The sequence below is a fragment of the Perognathus longimembris genome, chromosome 3 (genome assembly GCF_023159225.1).
Source record: "Perognathus longimembris pacificus isolate PPM17 chromosome 3, ASM2315922v1, whole genome shotgun sequence".
Lineage (NCBI taxonomy): Eukaryota > Metazoa > Chordata > Mammalia > Rodentia > Heteromyidae > Perognathus > Perognathus longimembris.
The window spans coordinates 52,611,248-52,628,558 of NC_063163.1; the positions used below are offsets into that span (position 1 = coordinate 52,611,248).

Consider the following 17,311-nt stretch of genomic DNA (forward strand, 5'->3'; position numbering starts at 1 on the left):
TAAGAAGCCTGAAGATTCAAAGCATTTGCCAGTGCACATTAGAAATGTATTAAACATAGCCAAAGTTTTTACTCATCAAAGCAGAACTCACCACTAAGACTAGATTTTGCTCCCAAGGAAACACGGAGCCCACTACTTCTTTTAAAGAACAGTTACCGTAAGTAATCCAGGGTGTTAATGTAAGAAGAATGGCAGATTCAGAATGTGGCAGTGGGGCATTACCAAACATGCCAAACAGCTTTGGTGTCTATGCGGCAGGGTGAAAAATCAGCTTCTCCAGACCTTTCAACTCCAAGGCCCTGAAATGTAGCCTGGAGCTTGTACCTAAGGAATGATTGCTATATCCTGTCTCTCTTAGGAAAGGAAGAACACACAGGGAATCAGGTCCAAAGGCTCTTGACTCTTCCATCCTGTAGCCAAGGGAACCAAATTCCTACAAGGAGAATGATTCCCCACAGCAGAACTTTGAACGGCATGAGTAATACCCCAGCCCCATGGACTTCTGGCAAAGGATTATTGACCTGGGACACGTAGAAACTAGGTTCTCTTAAGCAAGGGTTCCTAACAACTAATTATACATTGGACAGTGGGATGTGTTTCTCTACTTCCAACTAAAGGGAAATGACACCGAATCAGAGTTGAATATGCGAAGCAGGACAAAGAGTAGAAGATCCTGGAATTGCAAGTGAGTGTCATTCAGATGCATAAGGGGTGTGTACCAACTTGGTTGGCTTAGTGCCTGTGAGATGTGTGGCAATGTGATGCACCCTAATTCCACTGAACTAAAAGATGGAGAAAGAAAATTAGTCTTCCCCCCTCATTTGTTAAAGTCATTCCTCACAGAATTGTTTGCTATTTCAGAAATATTAAGGGACATGTCCAAAAGAACGAAGGCCTTAAATTATGTTGTGCATACCCAACAGAATTTTACATATTCAACAAAAGTTGTATTTTAAAAGATAATTTTATAATTGGGGGTATAATTTAAGTGAAAAAATACAAAATTTCATACTTAAAAAATTCCTCTTTATATATACAAGTAAAATCTGAAAGAAAAAGTCTTCAAATATAACCAGCTCTCTCTTCCTGGTAATTTTATAGGTGGTTTTAATGTTGCTATTTCTACTTTTCTGTGTAAAAAAGAACTTTAGACATCAACACATATTACCTTTAGATTTAAATGATCAACTTTACATAAGAACAGAGAATAATAATTAATGCAATGAATCAACACCGCATAAGCATAATTAAAAGTTGCATTTATACTAAAGTAGAGACACTAGAGGGGCTGGGGATATAGCCTAGTGGCAAGAGTGCCTGCCTCGGATACACGAGGCCCCAGGTTCGATTCCCCAGCACCACATATACAGAAAACGGCCAGAAGCGGCGCTGTGGCTCAAGTGGCAGAGTGCTAGCCTTGAGCGAGAAGAAGCCAGGGACAGTGCTCAGGCCCTGAGTCCAAGGCCCAGGACTGGCAAAAAAAAAAAAAAAAAAAAAAAAAAGTAGAGACACTAGAAACAATCATCTAAAATAATAGGCATATCCATATAGGCAGTAAATGGTACAGCAATGTGCCATTCACTGTGAAGGGTACAGAGGTTTCAGAAAGTAAAACCCTAGCTCCAACTCCAGCAGGGGGAATTCAGGAGTGCTTAGGAAGCTGAGAGGGAGCAGAATTACAAAAATGCTCTACAGTAAGTGCCTCGGCAGAGGTGATAAACAGTGAAGGAAAAACCAGAAAATGTGATCTGCAAGGCTTCCCAGAGGAGGCAAAACCTGTGGTCAACCTTGAATGCAGAGTGAAACAAACAAGCAAAAAATAGAATAATAGCATTCAAGCAGACCTATTGTGTAAAAAACATGGAGTGGGTGAGAGAAATCCCCCTTAATGTGATTCCCATTATACCAATACTCAGGAAGGAAAAAAGAGAACATGAATTGACTTAATCACGGTGAGGATGGAGAATGGGAAAATGACTGAAGCAACGTAAGGACATGTGGAGGAGTTCTGGTATATCTTTGAGATTCCTCTCTTGGACAGTAGTAGCAATAGAAACCACAGATTTGGAAAAGAAAATTTTGGAATATTCATTCAGGAGGTTAACAGTATATGATCCTGGAGCACAATGATCCATTAAATCTACAAGTACTTATTGAGCATGACCATTAGAAACTGCCCTGGGTGCTGAGAATAAACAAGCGACGAAGATGGACAAAGTCTCAGGCCTATAATACTAAACAAAACAAACAAAGCATCTGCGTGTAGTGAATGCTATTAAGAAGCTGGGTGCCATTGGAGGGAGTAACTGAAGACAGATAAAGTATCAGTATAGGCTTCTTTGAGGGACTCAAGAAAGATTTGGACTAAGCCAGTGATGTCATAATAATAGTATTATGGTTTGTAGCATAGACTGAGTCCCTTTCATGCCAAGAGGATTATGACATTTCATCCATAGGACACCATGCCTTCAGAGGGTGCTATTGAAGAGCTGAAATTTGAGAGGCAGTGTAACTCTGTAGCTCAGCTCCACACTTGAGCACACATAATTTCTGAGTGCACTACACTGAGCCTTGAGAGGGAGCTGCAGCAAGGTGTGAGAAGAAGGAGCCCAAGGAAGGTATCACCTGACCACCATAGAACAAGAGTGTGTCAAGAGGAAGGGAATGGTCAACAGTATCCACACTACTCAGAAAGGACAACCACCACCACCACCATTAGACTTAGCAACTAGGTGACATTAGTGAGAACAGGTTCAATGAGTTGGGAAAGGAGTCTAGAGGAAGGAAAGAAGACTTTTATTTTCTTACTGCTATCTTGGGGAATTGAAATCAGATACTCTGACTTGAACCATATAATAGTCATTTTCAAGATAGGGTCACAATTCATGCCTGGGATGCAATCCTCTTTCCTTTAGCTGTAACTGGAACCTGAATAAAAAGTCTAAGTCACCCTGAATTTCCATTGAGCTTGTATACTTTGCATCTGTGGCTGCTACATCTGTACAGCTGTGAGATTTCTCCAGCAGTGCCAGCAGCTGGGCCCTGCAGAGGGCTAGGGCTTGTGGATGACATGAGCAGCTCAGGCAGCACCTGTTCCCAGCAGTTTGCTTCAGTCTTTCATCTGGCTTCTTGTGGACAAGCCTCAATTCATGAACCCTTCAACAGCCAGAACTAAACAAATTTTAAATGCCAGGGTTTATCCTCAAACTTGTCATTTAAGAAAAATCCTTAGCCCCAGTCAATTAATAAAATGAATTTTAGAATTTAAAAAAATAATGGAAACCTAGGCTCTTTGGAGCTAAATAATCACTGAATTACTGGACTGTTCCTCATACAGCTCTATTGTATATACAATGCCGTAACTACTGCTTCTGATTCAGTGGGAAATCATTTTTTTTATTTTGTGATGGTTTTATAAAAGCCAGAGACATGCTGGGTGCAAAGGTAGCTCCTTGCCTGTACTCTTAGTTACTCAGGAGGCTGAGAGCTGAGGATCCGGGTTTGAAGACAGTATAGCAAGGAAACTACTCCAACTAGCCAACAAGAAGCTGGAGGTGGAGTTGTGGCTCAAGTGGTAGAACATTAACTACTCTTGAGCACAAAATCTCAGGGACAGTGCCTAGGCCCTGAATTCAAGGCCCAGGACCAGCACACACACACGTACACACACACACGCATATGCACACGCACACACACACAGATGCATGCCTGCACCCAGGCACATGTATGCACAGCTTTCCTGGGAATATCGTTGTTCAACATTTTGTTGTTATATGGAACAACAGCTGCTTAAAGAGAATGCAGAGTTTCAGAGCAGAGTATTGATACTAGCACATGCATATGAAACAGAGGAAGATGTCATCAGCAGGGTATTGGCATGGGTCCAGAAGGCAATCTGGATTAGTCTATAACTGGCTGGCTGCCATAATTTTAAGTCCACTTCTTATCCATGCCTTGTTGCATCATAACTGACAACTCCAAAGCTTTACCAAGATGGTACAAAAAAAGCTCATTTATAACTTTCTAGCTGGTGATAAAGTATGCCCCACTAGTAGGTACTTTGCAATATATAAAATGAGAAAATGAGGTAGTAAAAACTTGTTTTTACCATCATCATCCCACCCCCCAATTTCCACAATAAAACCTTCCATAATAAAAGCTGAAGAAGGAAATATTTACTAAATTATAGTCATTTGTACAGAGATACTTAGGTTGTGATTAGTTTCAACTCTACATAAGTCAGTAGCAATTTATACAATAAAAGGAAAGTTGAAATGTTTTCTTGAATTTTCAACTGTTGCATAACGCATTTCGAAATGCATATAAACAGCTGATTAAATTTTGGTGATTATTTAGCAGCCAGGTGAAAAGAAACTTAGAGAAAAATTAAATCCAAGCAATTTTACCATTTCAAAAATTTAGAAATTCTCCTAGAATTGTTACCTTATATAAGACATTAAATTATATCATTGAGTGGCATCAAGTATTGTCATAATTACTTTCTCGCAGGTCCCCAAGCATCACAGTAACAGGGCCCAATAGGCTGAAGTTGTATTACCTTCCCACTATGCGGAGTTGAAACTCAGAAAAATTATTTGTCCTTTTCTTTTAGTGTAAAGATGATGTACAGAGGGGTTACAGTTACATAGGTCAGGTATGAGTACATTTCTTTTTGAACAGTGTCACCCTGTCTCATTTTCTCCCATTGATGTATTTTTTAAAGAGCCAGTCCATTTCTTCTCTTCCCTTTCAGAAATCAGTTAATTTCTAATTATGGCCCTGTGTGTTATGCCATTTGCTAAAATACCTTAAAGTTATTTTGTCGTATTTTTCCTTCTCCTCATATCTGGGGGGGGGAGGGAAGAGTGTGGGCCTGCTGCCACTAGCCAGTACTAGGGCTTGAACTCAGGGCCTCATGCTCTCCTTAGCCTTTTCTTTCCAAGCTGATGCTCTACCATGTGAAGAAGCACATCTCCACTTCTGGCTTTCTGATGGTCTCATAGAGTTTCCCTTCTGAGCTGGCTCTGAAGTAGAACCCCTAGATCTCAGCCTCCTGTGAGCCACCAGTGCAAGGGTGCAGAGATTACTGCAACTGCACACAGATAGCAATACTTTCTCCACGTGTATAAATCGGTTTTATATAGGCTCTTTACAGTTCGACTTTAATATTTGCAAGTTCTTTTCCTCTGACATGATGGCTTATGCAATGGAAATAACATTTGGGCTCTTGGATTCATTTTCGTTTCACTGTTGATTGCACTTGGATAATTATTTCATTGATGGAACCAGGAAAGATTGACATAATGCAGAAATGCCAGTATAGAAGTTCAGCCTAACAGACTAGCTGGTTTCAAGTGACAGGAGTTATTATGGACTTACTGTGGCATATTTGAAATTGTTATTGCAGTTGTGATGGTGGCCGTTTCTGGACTGAAAGATGGAAAGTGTCAGGAAATGGGAAGAACATGGACCAGCCGGGTGGAAAGGCAGAGCGAGTGGGTGCCACAGGCCAGGCTGTCAGGTTGCAGGGGAGAGGGAGGAGGGAAGGCGCGCTCCTAGGAGGAGTGGGGCGCTAGACTGTCCCGGGGAGGAGAGCGGGAGGGCGGGGAGGGAGGGGAGCCGAGTGGAGGAGCGCGGGGCGGAGGGGAGGGAGGAGAGGGAATCGGCAGAGGAGTTGACAGAGCCCCGAGGTCCGCCAGGCTGGACGCCGCCAGGGCGGTCAGGCATCCCGCCCAGCTCAGGAGCGACCCCATGCCGCGTGCGCGGCAGGTCCCGGGACCCCAGCGGCGGTGCCACGCGTGGCTTCTCCAGGCCCCGGGAGTCTGAATCGCGGGGCCACGCGGGAGTGGCGGTGGCGAGGGATGTGGACGGATCTACCATGACCAGCAAACCCAGAGCTTTGAGAGCTTTCCAAAGGCCGCTCAGGAGGTCCATCAGCGAGCAGCTCCGCGACTCCACAGCCAGAGCCTGGGATCTGCTGTGGAGAAACGTCCGGGAGAGACGGCTGGCAGGTCGGTGTCGCCACCACTCCGGGACCCGTGGGAGGCGGGAGTCCCAGACCGCTGTGGCAGTGGGCTCCAGGGCTCGGGTTCCAAGCTTGGGGTTGGGCCGAGCCGGTCTTCCGCACTTCTCTCCCCCGGCCGATCGGGCCCCGGCGCCGCCTGCCCCTGGGGGTGTGGGCGCTGCGCCCGGCCGCGCGCGGACAGTCCCCTCCCCCTCCGCCCCAGGGTTCCGCGCCCTCGGCTCACCTGGACAGTCCGGCCATTTGGTCTGGGGTGGCCCTGCATCACCGCTATCCCTTCTCGCCCCGTAGCAGAGGTGCCCACATGGCCCTCCGCGAGGGTTGCCCTCTCCCAACTCGGCTTTTCCACGTGCTCCCTGTCCCGTGCGCGCCTGAGGGGGAGGCAAGGCGAGCAAGGCGGGGAGCATCGCCCAAATTTGAGAGATTAGACTTCCAGGGGCGGAGGGAGACGACTTAAAGGTAGACAGGTGGCCCATGGGCACTGGTCCTCCCCTCCCTGGAAGCGCTGTGCAGCTGAGGACCAGAGAAGGCATTCGCAAATGCAGTTGCCAACCCACTGCCCAAGAATCAGAGGGGAAAGGGGGACTCGCGAATTCGGGGTCCTTAGGAATTCCTGCTTAGATCAGAAGACAAGCCCCCTCCTTAGCACCTCCCCCCTCCGCCTCCCTGCTGTATCCCACTTCTATCCCACCCCCATCAAAAAAAAAAAAAAAAAAAAGCTCTTGTGGGACCCTGAGTGTATGGGGTGATCCGCCTGCTCAGAGCCCCTTCTTAGGTGTTCAGGGGTCTTGAGACTCAGCACCATAGCTGACCCTGTAAGGGAAAGTGGCCCCACTTCACCAAGTGGTCCCTGGGCTCTGGGTATGGTTTTGGTCTCCTTTGCCCAGATAGAAGCTACTGGAAAACGCTTCAGGAATTGGGGAAAGTGTGATGACCATGTGAGGTAACCATGAGTCGAGTCTTCGGACCTTGTTGTCCTCCTCCAGCCGCGGTCATCTGTGAAGTAGAGTTCTAGAGATGACCCTCTGGTGCAGAAGGAAAAGTTGCCACTGGTGAAGTGGGAGAGTCCGCCTTCCGTAAGCTCCTCCCCCTTTTCCTACTGAACCTGGAGGACAAGTCTTTTGTTACAGTTCTGTCCTTAACTCCAGGCAACCACATCTTCCCACCTGCCTGACAATATTCTGGAGCAGATGTTCTGGTGCTTATCACCTGGAACAGATCGGTTTTTATCAGGCCAACTAAACTACAAGAAGGCATTGGAAAACGATTCCAAAACTCAATGTAGTGGACACGAATTGTCTGTCTCCTATTTTCTCTTTATCAGAGTGTCTCCATTTAGTAAGCACCCAAGAAATAAACAGACTTTTCAGTCGGATCCAGAAATAAATTGTGGTCACCTAGTAGTTTCGACTGCTGATTTTTTTTTTTTTTTAAGACTTGAATGTTGGTTGTGGACCTCAATTAATAGCAAGTACTTGCCCTGATTCGTGAACTAAATTGTATAATCTATACGATGAGTAGTACTAGGGCAATCTTTGTGGTCTGGAAAGCTTGCATTGCTTCATAACTTCAGAATGCTTCCTGCAAACATCTTTCGTTGCATCTGTTATTTAAGTTTGTTAAGTTTGTTAAATCAACGAATCCTCGGGAAACAAGAAGGCGCTCTAGGAGAGCTGCCAAGGCTGTGCTAGGTTGTTGTAGAAACTAAAACTAAAAAGATGACTGCAGCCCTGTGTTTTTCAAAAGGAGAGCTGAGAAAGACTAGAATGTGATGTGAATATTTGAAACTCTTAAGGTCATCCCGAAGCCATAGATTGGACGTGAATTTTAGGCATCACAAGACAGTGGAGGAAAAAGTGGTTTGCTTGTGGGAAACTGACCATAGGTAGACATTTTAAGACCATGAATATTTGGTGATTATGGTTTAATGTGGCTTCAGGATGGTAAGTCCAAGAGTTCACTCAGAGCTGTGCAATTATTTTTTTAATAGCAGTATGGGGTTTTAAAATATTGAATCAGAATATTAATATCTGCTTACCCATAATCTGCTTACCACTCTGCTCATAAGGGATGCCAGCCAGTTATTCAACTGGGACTAAACAATCCTTGTGTAAAGCAGCCTTCAGCTTCTGCTTCTCTTTCAGCGAACTGGGGTGTGTGCCACAAAACCCAGCCAAGACCATGAAGGAGCTTTTAGATGCAAATTGATTTTCTTGGGTTTTTCTTGCTAAGGTAGCTAAAATGTGGAACTTTGGCCATGAGATACTGAAATACTTAAGTTATTAAGGTTGGCATCAGTTCCAGGTAAAAGTGTTCTTCATTTGTAAAAAGTCTTTATATGACTCAATTTGCAGTATCAAAATAACCAACTATATGAATGTGTCCCCAGAGGGTACCTACCCTCTCAAGAGACAATATAGGGCTGTTGTCTTTTTATTTTTCTTTCGCCTTCTTTCTTCCTATCAGATAAAAGGTTGTACTGGCTTTTCCTTAACTTGCTTTAAAAGTTTTTCTTCTTACACTCAGTCAATGGAAGTGTTCAAGTGCTTTACAAAATATTTATGTTTGTTATTTAGAACATTCTGGAAATGTTTGTTCTCCCACTTGCTTTTTTATATATCCAGGGAGAAATATTTTATTGTAACTCAATCTTTTCTTTATGAAAAGTTGTCTTATCAATTGAGCAAAAAGACCAAAAAAATGCAAATGTTTAAACATATGGACGCCTGTGTATTCCTGTGGTGTGGAACAGTATTCAGGGAGGAGGAGATCATACATAATGGGGAAACATTTTTTAACATAGGTTACAATGACATTAATAATGAAACTAACAAAAGGATAAGATGAGAGCGTTGTTCATACATGTTCGTTTCATAGCAAAACTATGTGAAGGAGTTAGTGTTAAAGAATTGATATTAGTAGCCTTCTTATATGTTCTAATTGCATATTCTATGTTAAATTTCCACTAGCTTATGGTGGGTGTTTTTTGTTTGTTTGTTTTTGTCAATCATGCTTCCTAATTTCCCAAGATGCTAATCTTCATTGGGTCATCATTTTTCATCTGTCATCTCAATATTCAATATTGTATTACTGGTGGGAATTGTTTATTTCCAAAATGATTCATTTAGTTAATGGTCAAAGGAGGTTCAAATTCAGTTAATCTGAACTCAGAGGACAACTATGCCCATTTCCTAGACTTTGTGGTAAAACAGGGATGCTTAAACCCCTTTGCAAGTCTTCCTATCACTTGCAGTCCGATTTTACACTCTGATTTTATTTTTTTTCAAATTTTTATTATCAAACTGATGTACAGAGAGGTTACAGTTTCATACGTTAGGCATTGGATAAATTACTTGTACTGTTTGTTACCTCGTCCCTCATACCCCCCCTCCCTCCTCCCCCTTTCCCTTTCCCCCCATGAGGTGTTCAGTTCACTTACACTCTAATTTTAAAGGCATAGCAAAAAGACAACCTTTCTTCTTTCCTGGAGTGCAAAAGATAAACCTATCCACCTAAAATACTTTGTTCCCTGTTCATCCCATCGAGCTGGCTAGTCATTGCAAGACCTTATAGGAATTTGAAACAAACAGGCATATACATCATTTTTGGAGCCCCTATATAGCTCATCCCATCTGCTGTAGCAAGGGCTACAGGAAAGGCTGTTGTAAGCCCTAAAGGAACTGCAAATTTTTCCACATGGCTGAGACAGGCTTCCCCATTTCTGTACTCAGCCACTGTGGCAACAATTCTAAACATTTATAGCATCATTAGATATTCTAGGCTGAAGACTACCCACTAGCTTTAGGTGTTCCTAAGTAGTTTGAGCTACTTCTGAAATGTAAAGGTCTGAGGAAATCCAAATAACTTTTCTAAAGCTTCCTGTTCCTTTATTTAAAAACTTTATTTTAATGGAAATTAAATCCATATATTTGATTCTTTTATACTGACATAGCAATATGTAGGTAGTTTGTGAGCTAATTGATGTCCAAGTCTTTTGATCTCTTTTATAGCTTCATGTTAAATCATTTCTTAGAGCCACAGGAAGTTATAGTGCTCCCAAGAATATTCTAACTTAAAACACTGAAAAGTTTGAATTTTATTAGAAACATTAATTCCACTAAATTTCTATGGGTCCTTGTCTTGTTAAAACAGGTCCATTCATTCTCAAAGTCAAAAGTAGCATCCTGAGATGTGATGTAAACACTAGATTGTGACTTTACTGTGAAGCAGGATCAAGAGTAAAATAGGGTCATAAAAATGTTCCTTATTAAAAGCCAAACATATTCCATGATATCACAAGTACAGGGTAGTACTGCCTGATTCTTTTCATGTACCTCATATCCCTTTTATTATTATTGTTATACCAGAAAGATTAGAGAAATCCTACTTTGTCAGAGTTCTGTGGTAGCTTCTGTTATTTGGACCGTATTGAGATGTGACTTCCATTAATAACAACTCCAAACACCTTCTAAATCAAGTAAAGGCAATAAAACCAGAGAAGGAAAGCATATCACTTAAGTCAGGGTTCTCCCCCTTTGATGCACAGAGACTCTCCTGGAGCCTTTCTAAGCAGCAATACCCTGGCTCTCTCCCAGAAACCCTGACTCAGTTCAAATGAGGTCGTAGAGTAATAGGGTTTGTTTTTTTTAAAGCTCTGCAGAAAGTTCCAGTGTGTAGTTGGGGATTTAGAACTACTGGTTTACATTAATTACTGCATGGTAAATTCCAGAATTCTGGCTCTGATCTGAAATCTGAAAATCCAAAATCTGAAATGTTTCCAAATCTGAAAAATTTGAATGTTGACATGATACCACGGGTAAAACTTTTCATACCTAACTACAAGTGATAGGTTGTAGCAAAAATTCAGGTGCATAACAAATAGTTTATTCATCATCCCTAAGAAGGAAAAAAATAAACACTCCCAGCCCCTTTATCTATGATGTACAAACTTTATCAAGCAGAAAATCATTAAACATATTGTGTAAGGTTATTTTTTATTTTTTTTTTTTTGGCCAGTCCTAGGCCGTGAACTCAGGGCCTGACCACTGTCCCTGGCTTCTTTTTTGCTCAAGGCTAGCACTCTGCCACTTGAGCCACAGCGCCACTTCTGGCCATTTTCTGTATATGTGGTGCTGAGGAATCAAACCCAGGGCCTCATGTATATGAGGCAAGCACTCTTGCCACTAGGCCATATTCCCAGCCCTGTGTAAGGTTATTCTTGAGTCATATATAGTATACACAAATAAATTTCATGTTTAGACATAGATCCATGCCTAAGATATCTTATTGTTTACATAGAAATACCCCCAAAATGTTAAAAAAATAAAACAACAAAAAAACTCTGAAAGCCTCAAGCCTCAATGATTTTGGATAAAGGATATTAAAGTTACATGCTAAAACCCCAAGAAAACTTTTGCGTAAGTGGTTTTCTCCTGTTATAGAAACAGAAGAAAAATAAACACAGTCTGTGGTGCTGGGAGAATAATGAAAGTACTAATGGGAGTCAGAGAGTAGGAGGACATAATGTCACACACACATGGACAGGCCCAAGTGATAAGATGAGGTTGTGCTTTGTTGCAAGGGATAAAAGTTTGGTTGATCCTTAAGAGAACTTTGGGAAGTGAAGTGACAGGCTTAAGTAAATTATAGTCAACAGTGGCCCAGGTGACAGTGGTGGGAAAGAAGAAAAAGAGAGGATATTGAAATGTCTTGAAAGTGGAGATGGCACTGCTGACCCATTGGTTGTTGGAAGTGAGGGAGAAAGATTCCCGGCTTAGAGTCTAATGGAGGGAGCAACTAATGGAGAAAGGTGCTGCTATTGACTAGGATGGGACAACTGGCAGATTTGCACAGAAAGGATGGGCAAACTGACCACATTACTTTTGGATGTTTAATAGGCATTAGATATTAGGCATTAGAATTGGATGTGTAAGTAAAGCTTGGAAGGAAAGTCAGAGCCAGGGTAATAAATTTGGGAGTTATCAACATATAACCACTCTACAGAAACTTGTAACTCCTTAAGAATTTAATACAGGTGAAGAGAGGGGGACAAGAATAAGTTCTTTATCTAGAACATCACATATGCTATATTCCTGAAGGGGAATTAGAAAGGTATTAGCATTGTCCTAAATTCTTCATTCTTCCAGAAAAATAGTATAGCTCTATTGAGAAATTTTTTGTGACAGACTTGCTAATTTGAGACTAGAATTGTTGATGAAAAAAACAATTAGAAAGATAAATGCCTCAGTAATAAAAATGCTTTTAAATTTACATTTTTATTGTAAGTTAAATGTTTTTGAAAATTGTGATGCTGGGGTTTGAGCTCCGAGCCTTGCACTTGTTCAACTTGCTGGGCTGGTGTTTTTGCCACTTGTGCCATGCTTCCAGCCCTATTTTTTTTTGCTGTGTGTTTTTTTTTAATGGCTTCTAGCAGATTTTCTTGCTTCAGACTATTGTTCTCAAGATCTGTCTTCTGAGTAATTAGGATTACAGGTGTGAGCCACCAGTGCCCAACAAAAAAAGTTTAAATAATATCAAGTGGGAAAGATTTCTCAAGGTATTTCCCTCTCCATTCTCATAAAAATGAAAAAATAACTAAGTTAATAATAATGGTATTAGAATGACCACTACATTTTCTGGTTACTGTACTTGTTGAGCCTGTAGTATCACAGAGTAGGAGCTTTATGTTGGACAAGTGTCTTCTTCTGGTCATGGTATTCAAAAGTAGTTTAATCAACCAAAGCTTTGCTGGTAGGAAATGTTTCCTTTATTGATTTTTTCCAATATTTCATTCATGTGATAACTTTATTAACTATACTTTGTCCATAGAAAGGTTGATTGAGGTAAAATTTCACAGAGAAAACTAAAAAAACTAATGTCTTAATCTAGGGAGTTTGTCAGAAAAGTACATAAATATGGCCCAACTTATTGGTATTATACTGGCTAGCCCTCTGCGGTAACACAGTTTCCTCATAAAATTGGAACAGAGAATAACTATGTGAAAGGCAGATGGTTACTATGAATAACTACAAGCCTACCTGGTTGGCTGAAATTCCTTGAGAAGAGCACTTTACTTTTGTTGTTGTTGCTCTGTTATGTTTTGTGAGTCACCAGTCTCATCATTTAGGCATGGAACAATGTCTGATAACATTGAGATCTACTCGTTTGTGCTTTGTAAATTTTATGTTGAATAAAACAACTTCTAAAGAAAAATATGCCTGGAGACACCATAGTTTTCTGAGGATTAGTCAACAGCATAGTTCTATTTCATTCTATCCCTTTGCAAGCTTGATGTTGCAAAATGACGACAGTGGTGGTTTGAAAAGTATTACAACATTCTTGGTCCTTGAATATTTAGTCCTAAAACAGTCAAGTTGAAGGACAAATATTTTTGTCATGTCTGTAGTTAGTCAATAAGAATTTATTGAGCCATGAAATAGCACCCTTGTTAAAGCATGTTGGGAAAGTCTTGTAGGATATTATTTCCAAACTGTGGTTATATCCTGACAAAACACATAAATTTTATTATGCTGCTCAAATCACCAAATTCATCCATTTGATCAGAAATAATCCAAGGTTCCAGAAATTGCAAAAGGACAGTATAGAATGTGCTATGACTATAAATCACTATTTTGCAAATCTGCTACGTCAAAGCATCTTAACTTCTCAGGCAGGCAGACTGCTTTATTAGCATGTTATTCAAATAAAAACTTCAGAATCTTATGGTTTTGTTATTTTACCAAAGAGTATATGTTGTCTATATTTCACTAGGACATAATGCATTCGTTGTAGATACCTTTCTCTTTTCTACATAGAAAAATAAATAAATAAAATTACCCAACTCCATAGAAATCAGTGCCTTCATTAACAATGCTATTCAATTGGAGAACCTTATACTTCTCATCATTTCTCAATATAGATAAAGTGCCAAAACTTTGAGATATACTACATGAATTTCTAGGACTTAGAAACTAAAAATCTTGGAATCCTTAGAGGATCTTTGAATATGTTTTCCTTTGAACTCCAAGATTGGTGGTTAGAATTAATGCTGTGAGAGTACAAATGTATGGTTATCTGGAAATCATGACAATTACACCAATCCATTATTGTATAGAACCTGTGGGCCATGACAAAGGCAACGAGACAGTGATTTTCTCTCCCCCCACTCCCTTACCAGATGTTGATCTCAATTGTTCATAAAACCCTTCAAAAACAGTGACAAATCACATCTTTCCTAGCCACCAGGAGCTGTTCACATAGCCTTACTGTTTCTTTCTATTACTTCATAAGTAATAGAAAAGATGAACAATTATTATGATGAAAGTAAGTTTAAAAAGTATTTGTTCTAGATGCCAATATCTCAAGCCTGTAATCCAACCTACTCATGAGGCTTAGATCTGATTTGAAGACAGTATGAGCAAATAAAGTTGAGAGACTCTTATCTCCAATTAACCAGCAGAATGCTGGAAGTGGAGCTGTGGCTCAGGCGGTAGAGTGCCATCCTTTAGCAAATAAAGCCAAACACGAGTACAACACCCTGAGTTCAAGCACTAGTACTAGTACAAAAAGAGGGAAGGTTTTGTGTATTTTTACTAGTGTCTTAAAAGCAGTCTTACATTTTCAGAAAAGAAAAAACAACAATGAAATCAAATCTAGCTCAAATCTCAATCATTGGAAAAAGTATATTTTCTTTGTATTTTTTATTAGCATGCATTAGTTGGAGAAGAGAGGTTTCGTTGTAACAGTTCCTGACATACGTACAATCTATCCTGATCAAGCTCACCCCCTCTACCATTCTCCTTCACTTCCTCCTTTCTTAAAACAATTTTAACAAGCTTCATTACTCTAATTTTATTTATGCCAATAAATTACTTAGACAAAACTCACCCTCACTTACCCTTTCTATTAGCTGTCCCTGTTGGTACCATTTCTCCAACAGAGCATGTTTTATGAGAAAAATATACTGCTTTAAAGACACATCATAATGGTGGATAAGAAATTGAAGCTATTTGGGATACATATATGTCTATAAGAATCCTGTGTAATTGGTTGTTAATGTAATCGGTGAACTTAGCACTATTCAGTCACAATGTTGATATAGATATTTATCATTTATGACCTCCATGCTCTGAGCACAGATTGTGTCCTCAGTGAAAGTTCATTCATTCTTGGTTTATGTAACCATAAAGCAAAGTATGGGGTTGGCAGGGTGGGATGTGCTGGTAGATCAGGAAAACAGCACCTAGTGGTTAACAGCAGTTAGTACAACCAAGACTGCCTCTGCCATTTACATAGCAAGCTGTGGTGTTTTAGAATTTAAGATCTATTTCACTTAGCATTATCTTATGCATTCATAGGGGCATAGCTATTAGGCTCTTGTGATCCTCTGCTGTGACTAGCCTAAACCTGTGCTAATTATTCCCTATGAGGGAGACCATAGAGTCCATGTTTCTTTGGGTCTGGCTCACTTCACTTAGTATAATTTTTTCCAAGTCCTTCCATTTCCTTACGAATGGGGCAATGTCATTCTTTCTGATAGAGGCATAAAATTCCATTGTGTTTATGGACCACATTTTCCTGATAATGCTAAGTGAAATGAACTCCATGTTATGGAAACAACTGTCATATCACTGTTGTAATTATTTTCAACATGTGATGTGAAACAGTAGCTTCTATTGTTGATGATTCTCTTGTATCCCCTTCCTGTGGTTGTACCTGCACTATCGCTGTATCTTATCTGAGTACATTGGAAACTGTATATATACTGGTATTCGAACTAGGAAAGTGAAAGGGAATACCAAAATCCAGAGACACGGGATAAAAAGACAAATGACTACAAAAGCAATACTTGCAAAACTGTTTGATGTAAACCAACTGAACAACTCATGGGGGGAGAGGGAACGTGAGGGGGGTGATGAGGGAGGAGGTAACAACAGTACAAGAAATGTATCCAATGTCTAACATATGAAACTGTAACCTCTCTGTACATCACTTTGACAATAAATGAGGGGGGAAAAAAAAGAATTTAAGATCTAGAAGCCCTATTTGCTCCAAGAATTTTTGAAAATGTTTTTCCATTACACTTCAAAATTTGGAATTAGAATAACAATGTCAGAGTACAAATGTATGATTATCTGGAAATCATAACAAGTATGATTATACTAATACATGTTACACACTTCCATACAATAATGGTAGGCTAGACCATTGAGGTAATCAAATCCCAATAGTCTTCATTTTCCTCTTCTTTCAAAAGGTGGATAGTCACAGTACTTACCTCACAGGGTTGTTAGGAGGATTAAATGAGTTATTATTTACAAATAATTTAGTTCCATGTCTGGATCACATTAAATAATATGTGAGTTTTTTTCGATAAATGGAGAGAGAGAGAGAGAGATACAGCACAGCAGAGACATGTCTTGACATGTCTACTCTTGGCATCGAGTCTTGACAAAATGTGAAAGATTATTTTAGCATTAACTTTGATCTGCACATGTTTTTCACTTCTGGATGCCTCTGCCTTGTTTATATATTTTTGAACCCATGCTAGGGCCCATATCTAGGGATTTAAAACCTTTGTCTCACTCTATTTACCCTAACTAGGATTTTTTAAAAAAAAACTTTAGCATGATTGACAGCATTCTGTATAGATTTATTAGTGTTACAATGTAAGAACATTTTGTATAGATTTATTAGTGTTACAACATAAATCATTTATTATGCTAACATTTTGTTTTTCTGGAAGATCATCAATTACAGTTTGTACATCAAAAACACCATTAGCTTCAGTGCTATGAAACTAAGAATTCATTTGCATGCCCTTGGCCTGAATGAAATTTGATGTGAAGGACTAATTAACATGAGAGACATTGGACTAGATAATCTCTAAGGTCCCATTTAGCTTGAAAAATCAATAAATCAATAAAACTCGGCTGTGGGCCTAGAAGAAGCATACTGAGAAAACATAATATCCTGAGTGTGTACCTGAATGAACACACACTGGGCTGAGGTTTCATCTCCACAGCGCCCATAGGTTCGTTCTGTGTGGAGGGCACACCCTGCACAATTTTACCCAGTGCTTCTGCAAATCATTACTCTGCAGTGTGTGGATGAAGAACTACCAGTGCGGGTGGTCATGTGACTTGGTCACCTCATACACTGGTGATACCCACAGGACTCTAGGACCCAAACTCTCAGCAGCATATTGCACTGAGCAGCCACATGGACCTATTTTCAGAGCCTAGTTCCTCAAGGAAAAGGCTGGAAAAGAAAAGGATGGAACAGAGCAAG

General features: G+C 40.4%; 1 protein-coding gene across 1 annotated transcript in view; it reads left to right on the forward strand.

Moving 5' to 3' along the window:
• Positions 1-5,643: 5,643 nt before the first annotated feature.
• The window catches only part of Stard13 (StAR related lipid transfer domain containing 13), a 237,366-nt gene continuing 225,698 nt past the window's right edge, over positions 5,644-17,311 (forward strand). Inside the window, exon 1 of the mRNA XM_048341522.1 lies at positions 5,644-6,011. Coding sequence (XP_048197479.1) covers positions 5,879-6,011 — 133 coding nt within the window. The 5' untranslated portion in view covers positions 5,644-5,878. The remainder of the gene's footprint in view (positions 6,012-17,311) is intronic.